The sequence below is a fragment of the Tachypleus tridentatus genome, chromosome 7 (genome assembly GCF_004210375.1).
Source record: "Tachypleus tridentatus isolate NWPU-2018 chromosome 7, ASM421037v1, whole genome shotgun sequence".
NCBI classification, from domain to species: domain Eukaryota; kingdom Metazoa; phylum Arthropoda; class Merostomata; order Xiphosura; family Limulidae; genus Tachypleus; species Tachypleus tridentatus.
Genome location: NC_134831.1, coordinates 63,065,574 through 63,080,997, shown reverse-complemented (window position 1 = coordinate 63,080,997; position 15,424 = coordinate 63,065,574). Strand labels below are relative to the sequence as shown.

General features: G+C 33.7%; 1 protein-coding gene across 8 annotated transcripts in view; it reads right to left on the bottom strand.

Annotated features, from left to right (window-relative positions):
* The window catches only part of LOC143255820 (PDZ and LIM domain protein 1-like), a 91,978-nt gene extending 85,574 nt beyond the window's left edge, over window positions 1-6,404 (bottom strand). For 3 of the 8 annotated variants that reach the window (XM_076512107.1, XM_076512110.1, XM_076512105.1), the window contains exon 1: window positions 6,076-6,402. In XM_076512107.1, the coding sequence (XP_076368222.1) occupies window positions 6,076-6,183 (108 nt within the window). In that variant the 5' untranslated portion in view covers window positions 6,184-6,402. Of the gene's footprint in view, window positions 1-6,075 lie in introns of all 8 variants that reach the window. The other 5 variants (XM_076512103.1, XM_076512106.1, XM_076512108.1 and 2 more) reach the window with 4 other exon arrangements.
* Between the last annotated feature and the right edge of the window lie 9,020 nt (window positions 6,405-15,424).

Below are 15,424 nucleotides of genomic sequence, written 5' to 3'. Positions count from 1 at the left end.
CTTTTCTTGCAAATGCTATAGTAAGAGCCCCCCGCTAGTACAGCGGTATGTCTCCGGATTTACAACGCTAAATCAGGGGTTCGATTCCCCTCGGTGGGTTGAGCAGATAGCCCTTTGTGGCTTTGCTATACGAAAACACACACACGCTATAGTAAAGAACTACTTCAACAACTCAGTAATATAGTGACCAGTGATTAGCGTGCCGGACTATGGATTTGAGGATTCATTGTTTGAGTCTAATTACTGCCGTAATAATAAATAAATAAATTACGCTCCATACTTTGAAACCGTGGTTGAGTTTTAAGAGTGACAGTCAAATCCACTATTCTTTCTTACAAGACTTGGCGGAAAACGATGTTAACTAGTTGCCATCTCTCTTGACTATAATTTCCAAATTAAAGGGGGCCCGGATCCTCTAAAATTTCGCTGTTCCCCAAGTTAATACCATTCATTAATACTATTTTAGATTTGTCCCATTATGTGTCGAATTACTTTCCCTGCAGTTAAGAAAAGTTGGATCCAGGACTGAAAAATATAAGTGATATTTTCCTATGGATAAGAACAAAAAGTATTAATATACTCAGACAGTCACTTTAAACACTATGCTGTTAAATAGCATGGACAGTTAGCTGAATATTCGTAAATACTCACGTGTTCTTGTTAAAATGTGATAGTTACAAAATTACAAAATTTAACGTTGTAAAATATATATATTAAAAATATATATTTTTTATTTGTTTGGAGTTAAGCACAAAGCTACACAATGGGTTATCTGCGCTTTGCCCACCACGGGTATCGAACGCTGTGCCGTTGGGGACACTTCTTTTGATATAAAGCAGTTTAATTACACAATGTCTGCCTTGTAGCCTCGTGTTATTCATCTGTCTTTCATTCTGTAGCCTTGTTGACTGAATAGTCATTTGACTTTTTTTTTTTAAACTTAGTTTAATAATTTCGCGCAAAGTTACACAAAGGCTATTTGCATATAATCGACCTTTATTTTGAACTCATAGACAAGAACGCAGACAGTTAGCGAACAGCATTCATCGCAGTATTCCTTACTCTGCATCCTTACTAAATGTAAACAGGATAGAACAAGATTATCTCATTACTTCTGGGATTATTAAGGAAAAAAAAGAAAAACTTCCTAGTCCAAATATACTTTCCCAAGGGCTTTGAAAAAGGTTAAAATTGGGTATGTGAGTCTTTGTTTGTTTTATTTTGAATTTCGCGCAAAGCTACTCGAGGGATATCTGCTCTAGTCGTCCCTAATTTAGCAATGTAAGACTAGAGGAAAGGCAGCTAGTCATCACTCCCCACCGCCAACTATTGGGCTACTCTTTTACCAGCTAATATTGGGATTGATCGTAACATTATAACGCCCCCACGGCTGAAAGGGGGGCGAGCACGTTTGGTGCGACTGGGATTCGAACCCGCGACCCTCGGATTACGAGTCAAACGCCTTAACGCGCTTGGCCATGCCGGGCCTTAGGTGAGTCATTTGCTATGATTTTGTTTTTCCAATCCTTGAATAATGGATAGGTGTCAGAAGATTAGAGATCGACTAATGCTGGTCTTCTTTTCAAGGAATATAAGAAAAGTTTTCCCAGTAATTATAGGTTTGTTAATCATAGATCAGTGATAGGAAAGGTTCTGAAAGTCTGATAAAATATGCTTTGCGAAACCATTTAACAAATTTAAAATTTTGTTGGACAGTCAGCACGGTTTCACACCATTGGTAACCTAATGCCCTACTAACCTTTCGAAGAGATTACTGTTTGGGAACTGATTTGGATTTGGTATATTTTGATTTTCAAAAAAGCATTTAACAAGGTACCTACCATAGAAGAAAGCTTGTTCAAAACTTATTTCTGTAGGTGTGAGAAATACATTGACTCCTCGGAAGAAAGCAAGGGTTGTTATAAATATACTTTCTTCAAACTGGGTTAACTTCACGAGTAGGGTACCTAAGGGTTCGGTCTTAAGAGTTTTTCTCATTTTGACTTGCATCTTACAATTTACACTACCATCTTAAGGAGTAAAAGCTAGAGTTCGGTCATGAAACACAAAAATGTGTTAGAAATATATAAAATAAATGAGTTGGCTTTAGCAGAATATGTGATAAGCTGAATTACAGACTGGAATGATGTTAAACTAATAAATGGGACGGAAATGTGAAGTAAATATCAGGAACAAATCAGAAAAGAATAAATTCTAAACAAAGGGGTTTAAAATGAATGAATTACTAGACGTATGTTTTATAGAGTGTTTAAGTTGAGATTAAGCTGAAAGTATGCAACTTATTATATAGTGATATAAGTTATGATCGAACTTTACTTCTGCTCCTGAAGATAGTGGCGTAAGAACACCGAAACATGTAGTCCTTCTATGGCGGCCCGGCATTGCCAGGTGGGTTATGGCATTCGATTCGTAATCTGATGGTTGTTGGTTCGAATTCTCCTCGCACCAAACATACTCGCCCTTTCAGTCATGAAGGGCTTATAATGTGACGGTCAATCCCACTATTTGTTGGTAAAAGAGTAGCCCAAGAGTTGGCAGTGGGTGGTGGTGACTAGCTGCCTTTCCTCTAGTCTTACACTGCTAAATTAGGGATGGCTGGCGCAGATAGCTCTCGAGTAGTTTTGCACGAAATTCAAAACAAACAAACAAACAATCCTTCGAATTTAATAGTGAAAATGACAAGAAGGAAATACACAAATATAACATTTGGCAGACTAGGAACCTTCTTCGGCTAAAACAGCTTTATTTAACTAACAGCATTTAATGTTTAGTTTAATGCCTTTATTGCATGTTATTTAATTGCAAAAAAGTCTCAAATCATAAAACTTTGGATTCATTGTTCGAGTACTATAAATATTAGGCCTTGCGCTACCCATTGTTTACATACACAGAACAAAAGCATATCTAAAACACACATTCAAAAATAAATAAATAGTTTAGGCCACTACATCTTTTCATCGTATGAGTTTATATAAAGATAGGTATATATTTATTGAAAATTAAACATTAAAAACCAAGAGATTCGAAATTAGTATAATGTCTTGCTCGAAAATATATCTAAAACATTACTCAATAATGCCGATAAAGAGCTATAATTATATTTGATTTTTTGCGTGTAATATTTTAACACTTGGTTTTTACACCAGTTCGATAATCATTCCTATGGACGTTTTTACAAAACACAGTATTATTTTAATTTCTTGTTTTTAGTAGATTCCTAATTTATCTATCAAAACGTATCATTTATTATTACACGTGAAGTTTAATATAAACATCACCTTATTAACTTACGAATTTCACTTGCTAATTTACAGAGAATTGTAGTTATCAAACAAAATTGGAATAATAATAAAATAATTGGAATAACAAAAAAGAACGTACACTGATTTCTTTGAACTGAAAATAATAAAACTTAAGAAAATAATGCATTGTTCAATTTAATTTTGTTGGAATAATAGAAAAATCCATAATTGTAATCTCTACGAAGTGTACGAATTATTAAAAACTATATATGAACGTTTGTTTGTTTGGAATTCAGCACAAAGTTACACAATGAGCATACATGAACGTATTACCATTATAAAAGTTACAAATATATTTTGAATGGAAAATACTGTACGTGAATTTCTGTATGCTCAACTAACTTCTACAGTAAATGGTAAGCTCTATCCTTTCAATCAATTTATTTGAATTGCCGACAGAATCACTTAAATTATATTCAATGTCTTTTTTCTTTCAAATAAATTCGTGGATTTCGTTACGAAAAATATACACTATAAAATGAACTATGAGTCACGTTTTCTAAATAAACAAAGTTTTCCAGACATTTAGCGAGCATTATCTGAGATATCTAAATAACTATGTTGATAAAAAATATATATTTATAAGCAGAAAATAGATTAGAGGTGTAGTTGACTTATATCCGTTTACTCTATACAAAATAAGGCCAACTAAAGCTCGCATCTCAGGAACATAACTGAACCGAATCATGCTGACTTCGGCAAGTTCCAAAAAAAGGTACGTGAGTTCCAGAAAGGAGCCCCTCACAGAGTTTCCCTAGCAACCAAGCATCCGAGAAACGCTACACTATTTGATCACAAGCACTAAATAGTCATACCTGAGGTATTCTTGCCTGGCAGTTTTAGATTGTTTGCATCAAATAGACCTACATTATTGTTGTTGCTGGTTCCAAGAACGGAAACCAGCTTTGAAAGAAATAATAACACGAACAATATGTACTGTGAAATTAAAGGTTGCTGTTGAGCTCAAAATTACGTAATGAGTATTTTGTCTTTTGTTCATCTAAACCCGACTTTTTAGCTTTGTAAGGCCTTTGGAATTACCATTGAATTAGAGGAGAGCAGTTGGTAAGCAGTACAGTCAGGAAATAGACAAGATAGAACGTCCTATTTTGGTGCAAAATCTCAAAGTGAGTATTAAATTTGACTTTGGTATTTACGGAAAAGATACTAAGGCTGTGTGCTCCGTCACCTAATTTTGACCAGAAGGAAGAAAATCAGTTAACAGCATCCTGTCATCTGCCATTCACATTAACGAATTGACTGTTAGTCTTAGAACATATTTACATCTGAAGATCCGGCAATACCAGGCTGTTAGGGCGTTCGACTCGTAATCCGAAGGTCGTGGGTTCGAATCCCCGTCACACCAAACATGTTTGTTCTTTCAGCCGTGAAAGCGTTATAGTGTAACACTCAATCCCATTATTCATTGGTATAATACTAGCCCAAGAGTTGGCGGTGGGTGGTGACACCTAGCTGCCTTCCCTTTAGTATTACACTTCAATATTAGGAACAGCTAGCACAGGTAGCGCGAAATTCAAAACAAACAAACAAGCATTCTAATCTGGTTCGCCAGCTCCAAAATAAAGGGCTGTACCACAGGGCCAATCAGCACCTTCACAATAGGTAATGAAAATTGCTATGAATACTGCTTAATTAAGTGTTTACAGATATATTAAAAAAACATTGGGGAAATTTCTTATTAATCCTTTTAAATGTCACCCGCTAGTACAGCAGTAAGTCTAAAGATTTTCAACGCTAAAATCAGGCGTTCGATTCCCCTCACTGGGCTCAGCAGATACACCGATGTAGCTTTGCTATAACAAAACACACACACACACACAGATCCTTTTCAAACACAAAAAATGACTAAAAATTCTATAAACTACGAATGGAAATAAAAACTATTATTTAGATGTGTTATTTTGTTAGAGCACGTCTCTATTTATTACATTTTACAGTCGATGGTCTGACGAATAATTTAAAAAAAAAGGTAGCGAATAGCGTGTAAAAGTTTTCAGTAATACATAAAGCTTTATCAAGGCTCTAACAATGAAAACATACACAATAATTTCCTATTGGAACATAATCTAATAGGATAATATACAAAACTTTACCAAGATGTGTGGTGACATATCTTAAAGCTCTTACTGTGAACATTAATAAAAAATGTAAAAATTTCACAAGCCGTATATATAACCTTATCTCATAGCAATAACTCAGTCACAAACATTGTTATCTTTCCCTGTGCTTAAACGTAGTTGTTAAATACAAAGAAACGAAAACGCGATTCATTATGGTTAAATGGTATATCTGTCTTTTACTAGAAACTATGACCAATTTTATAGATACTTCCGTCACTAGATGTCGCTACATTTTATCACAGAATTTCCCTGCAATACAACATTAGAAAATTTCTTTTCAAGGGCGTGGATTTGATTACACTGACAACTACACTGTACCATAAACGTGTTCTTGTGGTTTTATTTTTAAGACTGCTGAAGAGAGAAGTATAAAAATAGCAGTGAAATAAATAGAAAACGTAAAGAACTAGTAATAAGATATAAATGACTTAAATGACTAAACCAAATTGAAACCAAACTTCTACAACAATTAAAAACACAAAAATTAAACATCCAAAAGCATTGTTTTAACAGTTTTTTTTCGATAGTTTACAAGTTTTCAGTTATTGTTTGTTAAGTGCACAAGTTTTTGTTTTCAACTTATCTTATGAAGATGACAAGTTTTACTCACTTTTTTGAATGGAAAGTGGTAAACTAAAATCTTTTCCTCCTTGTAAACGAAAACCCCAAGGTATGTTTTCTCCTCTTAACAGTTTGACAGTCAACATTTGAGAAGTCATCTCGAATGGCCTCGGGATCAAGCGGTTGAAGCGTTACCGTAACTAACCTTTAAACTCACTGACAAAACTTAATTTTCGAATCAGCGGAAAAGCTTTCACTCTAACTCCCGATTATCGGCGCTCTTGACATCCAGTCTAGCTACGTTGAAGAAAGGCAGACCTCCTAAAGCAGACGATTTATTCTACTATGCTTATAGTCTCGTAACCAGAGTTCCGTGTGCAAAGTTGTGGGAACAGTTTGTTAGCAGGAAGACCCCCCCCCCCCCCCCATCTGTTGCTCAATGACGTCATAACTTCTAGTGTAAACAAGGTGAAGTCGCTTAGCAACAATTGGACCTTAGAGATAAGAGATGAAATCATTCAAAACCAACGTCGTCAATGTTGAATTACGCTGGTGTAGGTGTCACTCTTATAAATGATAGTAAAATTATAAACGTTTTTTGTTAGTCACAAAACACATCTATACCTTCTTTAAAGGTATTTTTCAGTATATGGGAATAAACTGATACAAAGATACTAGTCTTTATTTTGTCTTTCCTTTTTTTTAATTTAGGTAATACTGTTAAACTGAGGATAATACTGTGATTTTACCTTAACCTCTTACTTAGGTTAATAACTTACCATACTTTAAACAGTTGTTAAATATATTGTTTCTGACTTTCTGTTTACTGTTTTGTAATGTGTATTTTCATGAGTTATGAGAACTTTATATTTCTTGTTCTACTGTTTCATTGTCACTGCAGGTTCGACCTTAAATTTTCCTAATTGAACGAATCGTTTGAAAATATATAGGTTTCGAAAAGTCATTATTATAACTGAATTTGTGTTTGGAACAATAAATTATGCGAGGTTAAAAAAAAAGTTAATTTGAATGAATAAGTTATACAGACATGGAAATCCGAGGTTTGATTTCCTTTTGCAAAGTCCATAACAAATTAAAGATAATGGGAACTTAGATAATGTTATTTCCCTATTTATGACATAGAACGTTCGTGAGAGCCTGCACTCAATCGTATTGCGTCCTGTTAAGAGGTTCCAGACAATGAAGATGGGTGAAAACGGCTCTTTCAGAGGAGTGGTCAGTTAATATCAGGACCTTATCAACACCACTTTTGAGTTTATAGCAATGGTGCCAGCCTGCCCTTTCCGTTCATGGTGTCCAGACTCCATACTGAAGTATAGTGCCGTGATAAATCAAAGCCATCTCTTTCAAGGATTCACTTTCGAGCATAGTCTGAATGACTAATTGTTTGCATTTCAGATTACATGACCGAACTGAGGGTTTAATTAACATTATTTCATATCAATAGTTTTGCTTTGTCTTAGCTATACTATCGAAGATTGCGATCATTCGTTAATAGTACCGTGTAGCGTACTCTAACGTTGGGAACTCTCCACATATATGTTGTTTGCATCCATATGCAATAAAAGTATTTTTAGCGTCGCTTGATCTGATTGGAGGTCAGTATTAATTGCTACAAATATGCATATCAATATCGACCGCAACAGACGAGGTTGTTCAAATTTTGCACGAGACAGAACAATGTGTTTTAGGTTTCGGTACAAAAATAGAACCAAGATATCAAATGATGGAGAGGAAGAGGAGGGATATTTAAGGTGCACAACACCCTCTGTGTGCTTCCATTGTTTTTAAATTATCTTTTCTTTCTGCTGCGCTAATTTGTTCATGTAAACTGTTTAATACACGCTGTTATGGTTGTAACATTTAATATTTAATGTTCTGTTTGATTGCTTTTGCAATATATTTTTGTTTTGTTTTATCCTGCTGCGCTGGTTTGTTTCCATAGGTAGTGTTTCGTGTCTTAAGCAGTTAAGCAGTACTTTACTCCTGTTTTAATGCATTATTCTTCTGTAGTACTTCATTTAATTCCTCTGTTAATTTTTTCTATTGTTTCTTTCCTAATAGAGAGCTTCCGTTCCCACGTGTACTGCTTCACACTTGTTGTTCTGTTTCGTTTACAATGAATCCTGTCGTTTATATTTTTCTGCTCTGCTCACGACCTTTGAAGTTTTATCATCAAACTAACAAGCTCATATTAAACGTTGTAAGGAAGTACATATTGAAATTACATTTAATATGTTAACAGGTTTGAACATAATAAAATATTTCATGTATAACTTATCATTTATTAGTTCTACATTAGACGTTGTATGATACGATGTTAGTCCAACTCTTTTTTGTTTTAAGTTAATTTTAACAGTTAGGCTACGTTTTTTTCTTTAATTCAACGATTGTAAAATATTCTCCAAGTTAATTTCCATATTTCCATTAATTCTAGCTAAATAGTAAGTCTGTTATTTTAGTCACAACCGAAAACTGTTGTGTTCCGTTAAAGAAAGATAAGATAAAACAGCTTAAGTTATAAAATTAACCCTTAAACAGACAGATAGGTAGAACAGCAGTCGTGTAATCCATTTCCCACCACATAGTTTCTCTGTGGAGTATTATACACAACAGGTACATGCAAACTGGAATTGTATACACACTTTCTTTTTTCTACTTCTTGCTTCTAGCCAGTTAGAAGAAACCTGTTTATTTTACATTCTTCACTCTTTATATAGTTTAATCTACACCATTCTTGTTTACAAATGACCCGTTCCTTGTGTTGAAATATGTTTTAATTATGTCTTTTAAATAATTCTATGAAACCAAACTTATATTCTTGAAAATGTTTTAGTGAGCTTTGAATTAAAGGAATCTTGTATATGAAACGATCGCTTTCTTTTAGGCGTAACCACGTCTGGCAAAAAGAAAATTTTACGCTGTCCTCACGAGCGCACGAGTGAAAACAAGTTTACTGAATTGGGAAATTTCAGAAAATCGCGTTTGTCTACAGACCTTTAGCAGGGGTGAATAGCACACACTTCTCACAAGGGTGCGACATCGTAGCCCGAGGAAGTCAAATTTTCGCATTATCTTACTTTATTTGTTCTATTAAGTATGTTTTTCCAAAAACTGAATGGAAAGGTTTACTTGGTAAATAACTTAGAATTGTCATTTGTATATATTTTTAAATATTTAACTAAAACTTCCAAGAAAAGCTAAGAGGAAAAAATCATTGTTGTTTGTTGTTCTATTGTTTGTTTTATAACAAAGCTTCAATGGGTTATCTGCTCTGTCCACCCAGGAGAAATCGACCTTCGGATTTTGATATTTTAAGTTTATAGACTTAACGCTGTTCCACCAGGGGACAAATTTTCAGCGTTTTTGACACTCTTATTTTAGTATTTCAAACCAAACGAAATATCTATAGAAAATGATTTAAAAATGAATGTTTGATTCAAAGGTTTAAGCATTTTTTAGAAAAAGCTAAACATTCGTAGGAATAACAAAGTAAAATTTTAAACTGATCAAGGAATTTAATAAATATTGTACAACTTGATATCTCCTAAGAGAAATAAGGGGAAAAAGTTAAACTTTCTTATTCAAGGGGTTTAGAGTAAAATTTAACGTTGTTAAAAAAGAATAAAATTAATTTATATTTTTAAGTTTTAACTGTTTACAAGAAGGTAGTAATAATAATAATAGTTGCGTCTTCTGACTCAATGTTATAGTATACATATCTCGTAGAACTACCGCCAACTATCGAGTTACTTTTTTATTGACGAAAAGAGGGATTGATCGTCATATTGTAATGCCCCCATGGCTGAAAGGGTGAGTATGTTCGGTGGACTAATAATGAGTTATACCATTTATATTGATACTATTAAGCCACTGCAGGTCAGAGTAACGGCTGACTTAGTTAAGGAACTGATATCAGATAGTTTTAGACTCATAATCTAAGGGTAACGGATTTGACTCCTCCTTCCACTTAACATGCTCATTTTTTTTGCAGGGGCATTATAATGTGACGATGAATCCCAGTTTTTATTGGTAAGAGTAGCCCAAGAGTTGGCGGTGGGTGGTGTAGCTTTGCACGAAATGAAAACAAACAAAAAACAGTATCACGAAAAATGAATTTTAAAACAAACAAAAAACAATTGAGCCATCCAATTGGAATCTTTCGCTGTTACAGCGGTAAGTCTAGGGATTTATAATGCTAAAATCAGGGATTCAGTTCACCTCGATGGACTCAGCAAACAGCTCGATGTGGCTTTGCTATGAAAAAACACATAAACATTCACATCCAATTGGGTTTTAACATTTCCCGGTAAGAATAAAAACGAACAGTTAGATATCGTAGATCAAGACTAACCTGAGCCCAGTAATGAATGTAGCTTACTTAATATACCGGTCTTTCTAAGAGCATAACAAAAATTAGAATCACTGAATGCACTGAAACATCGGCGAGCTACACTCGCTGTTAACGATATTTTCAACTGTAAGAAGAACAGTTTTGATTATCTATAATTTCTCGCATCTAATTGATGAAACTTGAAAATCTCCAAGATTTCTAGAAACAAGATAATTTGAATAAAATTTTTCGCATTGGTTCTTTAAACTGAGTATTGGCTGCCTGTGGTGAATTTTTATCCTTTGTCGTCTTCAAATCCTCACTGAGAGGCGAAAGACTTTCGAAACGTCGTCCTCTACGCTTGTGTCTCCACAACAGGCAGTTGCTGTCCATTTTACAAAGTTTCATCATGAATACTCTACCTAAACAATCTGTCAAAGAATAAAATCGTATCATCATTCAATGACTATCGTCCTCTAGCGGCAAAAAATCGAATTTGTAAATATTATTTTATTAGTTTATTTAATACCTTTTTTTGTTTGTTTGCTTGTCATTAATGTGTTTGCTGGTTAAGTAACTTAATTTTTTCAGTTCAGTGTAGGTTTACACCTTGATTGCATTAGGAGGTGAAAAATATAGCTTATAATAATCGCTTTTTTAAAAATTAAAAAATAGCAATTTTTAGTAGAAGATATACTTAATCTGTACTTAAAATTAAGAAATCATGTAACACGGTTTAAATGATGAGAATTTAACTAATTAGCACATAAACATTGATATGTTGATATCATTCTTTAAAGTATGAACATATCTTAAAATAACCTAAAACTAAAGAATTTAATTTGTACTTGGACGTTGAAATTAAATTATCGTTTTTAAAAAAAAATATTAGTATCATAACGAAGACACAAGCACTAAAAGTCCGTAATTAGGTTTACATTATTTATTCAAACATATGAACATAAATAACAATCTATTGTTAAAGGTTAAATAAGTTTGTGTTGTTAAAACAATTAATTTTATAACAGAGATTTTGTGTGATTGAATTTCGCGCAAAACTACTCGAGGGCTGTCTGCGCTAGCCGTCCCTAATTTAGCAGTGTAAGACTAGAGGGAAAGCAACTAGTCATCACCACCCACCGCCAACTCTTGGGCTACTCTTTTACCAACGAATAGTGGGATTGACCGCCACATTATAACGCCCCACGGCTGAAAAGGCAAGCACGTTTGGCGCGACGGGGATGCGAACCCGCGACCCTCAGATTAGAAGTCGTACGACTTAAAACGCTTGGCCATGCCGGACCGTATATAGCACATACTTTGCAAAAAAAAAAAAAATTAAAATACCAGATAAGAAATTACGTGTGATTATTAACATTTTTAAAATTTCTCATGAATCGATTTAAACATGAAAAAAAATGTCGACACAAGTTTTGTCGTTTTTAGCGAAACGCTTTGCAATGGGTTATTTGTCGGGGCAAAAAATTATAATTCAAAAGTAAGAAATTTCTTTATAAATTTTTGATTTATTATCCTTTGACAAACTGTTTGTTATCGAATTTCGTGCAAAGCTACACGAGGGTTATCGGCGCTAGTCGTCCCTAATTTAGCAGTGTAAGACTAGAGGGAAGACAGCTAGTCACCACCACCCACCGCCAACCCTTGGGGTACTCTTTTCCCAACGAATAGTGGGATTGATCGTAACATTATAATGCCACAACGGCTGAAAGGGCGACCATGTTTGATGTGACGGGGATTTGACCCCGTGACCCTCAGATTACAAGTCGAGGGCCTTAGCCACCTGGCCATGCCAGGGTCCCTTTGATGGATAAAACAACATTGTTATGTACAAAATAGAGTCTCAAACAATCTTGGATTTCAGCGTTATGAACCATAACACTGGTTCTGATATGAAAGCTCAATAGTTTTATCACATTAACAGATTTACTTAACGTAATCGAGTAAATCCAACCAGTTCTAGGTAACAAGATACATTAACATATTTTGACTATGACTTATCAGGTGTGAATAATTGTAAAGTTAGTGTTATAGTGATGGTATGGGTACGGATTGGCTTATGAAATTGGCGAATTTTACATTCAAAACCTATACGTCTTTATTTAGATAGCAACCTTTGTGTAGTTGTCAGGTTATTAAAATCGTATTAGTAGTTTTCCGCAATTCTAATATTTAGTTTCCTTCAATATTCAGGATAATTATTTTCTCTAGCAGGTGGAAAAAATCAGGGCAAAATTTGTTCTGGTAGGTTGGACATATGGTGCCATCTAGTGTGAATTAATTTAAACAGTGTGAAGAAAAGTTTTGAATTGCAGCGTTTAAATAATTATTAATAATCTTTTTTGGTTATAAAGTCTAAGTGAATTTAGCCATTTCGTGAACGTGAAAATTGCTCAAACTATAGCAGTTTGATATTTTGTTATTTTTCTTGTAACCCATTGAGCTCGTACAGCATTCTAAAAAAACAGGTTTCTAGTTATTTTTTTAAACATACTACTTGTAAAGAATAACACAATGTTTACAACTGTTATTATTCTTTACGCAATAATGTTTTTGTTTTCTTGAAGTATTTGAAGAAAGGAATGTTAGCTTTAAAAATGAGTTCTTCTGAAGAAATATTGCATATTAACATTATTATATATACGTATGATTAACTAATAAGCGACGTAAGTAGCCCCCAGTGGCATAGCGGCGTATCTCCGGATTTTGATATCCATGTTGAGGTAGCCCATTGTGCAGCTTTGTGTCTAAATACAACAAACACGCTGTTATAAGAAACTTTTTGTCTTGTAATAACTATAGTTTAGTATTGATATCCTTCTATACTACTGATTTATGTAGTATATAATAAGCAGAAATAATTCATACACATGAATTATTGTTTTTTTTTCGTTTTCTTAAAAATTTAGTTTCCTTCCATCATTAATGGGGACCTTTCTTTCTGTATTTTGGTAGATTAAGGAATAATGGAGGTAAGAAAATAATATTAAACTTAAATCTGATAGGTAGGAAGAATAATATTAAACTTAAATCTGATAGGTAGAAAGAATAATATTAAACTTAAATCTGATAGGTAGAAAGAATAATATTAAACTTTTTTCTGATAGGTAGGAAGAATAATATTAAATTTTGTTCTGATAGGTAGGAAGAATAATGCCAAACTTTTTTCTGATAGATAGGAGGAGTAATGATAAACATGATTATGATAAGATGGGTGAATAATGTCAGACTTTTTCCTGATAGGTAGAAGGAATAATATTAAACTTTGTTCTGATAGATAGGAGGAGTAATGATAAACATGATTATTACAAGTAGAAGGAATAATGTTAACATTTGTCTTGGTAGTTAGGAGGATTAACGTTATTAAATAATTCACTAGTTAATTCTGGTAAATCCTCAGACGACGCAACTGCCAGTCTAGAGTTTGTATATATAGAAACGAACAAAATCTTATTCATATAATTATATGTATTATAACGAAGATATGTTGTGACGTTATTCATATACTTTTACTCACACTGGGTTATAACGTTTCGACGTATTAAATGCACTGAATTATGTTTATCAATGCAAAAACTTTAACTATTTGATAATAGCTTGGATCAACTATACAGAACACAATTATATGTATCACGTCATTTAGAGAGTAACTATAGTCAAAAGTCAATTTCAAAAACGTTTTATATGTATCGTTCGACCTTGAAAAGAACAGTTAGTCCTATAACAGAGGGCGTGAACGTTATTTTGTTGTGCTTGTTTGTTTTTAAATTTCGCACAAAGCTACTGGAGGGCTATCTGCAATAGCCGTCCCTAATTTATCAGTGTAAGATTAAAGGGAAGGCAGACAGTCATCACCACCTACCGCCAACTCTTGGGCTACTCTTTTACCAACGAATAGTGGGATTGATCGTAACATTATAACGCTCCCACGGCTGAAAGGGTGAGCATGTTTTATGGGATGAGGATTCGAACCCGTAACCCTTAGATTACGAGTCGAGTGCCTTAACCACCTGGTCATGCTGGGCCACATTATAAGGTAAGTTTTTATTTGGGAGAGCGGTTAGGGAGGACTGTTAGGACTATAGGTAGTCTCTGTTTAGCATAAGAAGCAGATATATTCTCTTATATTCCTATTTCAATTTATTTTATAACCCTTTTTATAATCTAAAACTAAACAGTAAATTCTTGCATTTTAAAATTTTATACCATGTTTTTTTTTTTTTTACTGTAATATCCTACAAGTTCATTTTAAATCTGAAATGACTTTTTTTCATAATAAGTTCTAGCAAACAAAGTACGGAATTAGATTAATTGTTTCATAGTTGTTGACAATTCTTATTGCAGAAAAAGAGAACTGTGAGGGTGCAAAAGAAAAAAAATGTATGGGATTGAGCCCGTCTAGCCAACCCTCCCAACGTACACGTGACTGTGGCTTGCACCTTAAAATTAATTACAGATTCTAAAAATATGGATATTCAGCAAAAGAGAAGTATGACTAAGTTAATAATATTTACTGTTTATATTATAATCAGAGTGAAAAAAAGTTACATTTTCGTTGTGTTGGGAATTACAATTATTCTTTTGTTCACGATAAATCCCATGTTCCCTATTCTGAGCAAATGTGATCGTTAGTGGTCATCCGACTGTCTTCATAGCTATTACTTAACGACAATTCACTGTCTGACTTTCTAATAATTTAAGGCCACACTGGTTTCTCCTTTAGTGTCTGTTATTATCTTTTATGAAGTTAAAATTATGCCAAAGACTTAAGAATAATAAATGTTTTGAAGTAGTAAGAATATTGGGGAACTTGTTTAAACAGTAATGGTAAGAATAATCATTACAATGTACATGTATTACATTAAATGGGTATAATTTCATCGTTTATCTGATATGTTAATAGTAAAACAACCACTTTTCGTACAGTTGTTATTTACAATATTTTAAAATGTATTTGCGGAAGAAATATAAGTCAATGCTAATTCATAGATTAAGCGTGTTCTAAAATGAAAAACCAGCGTACAGAT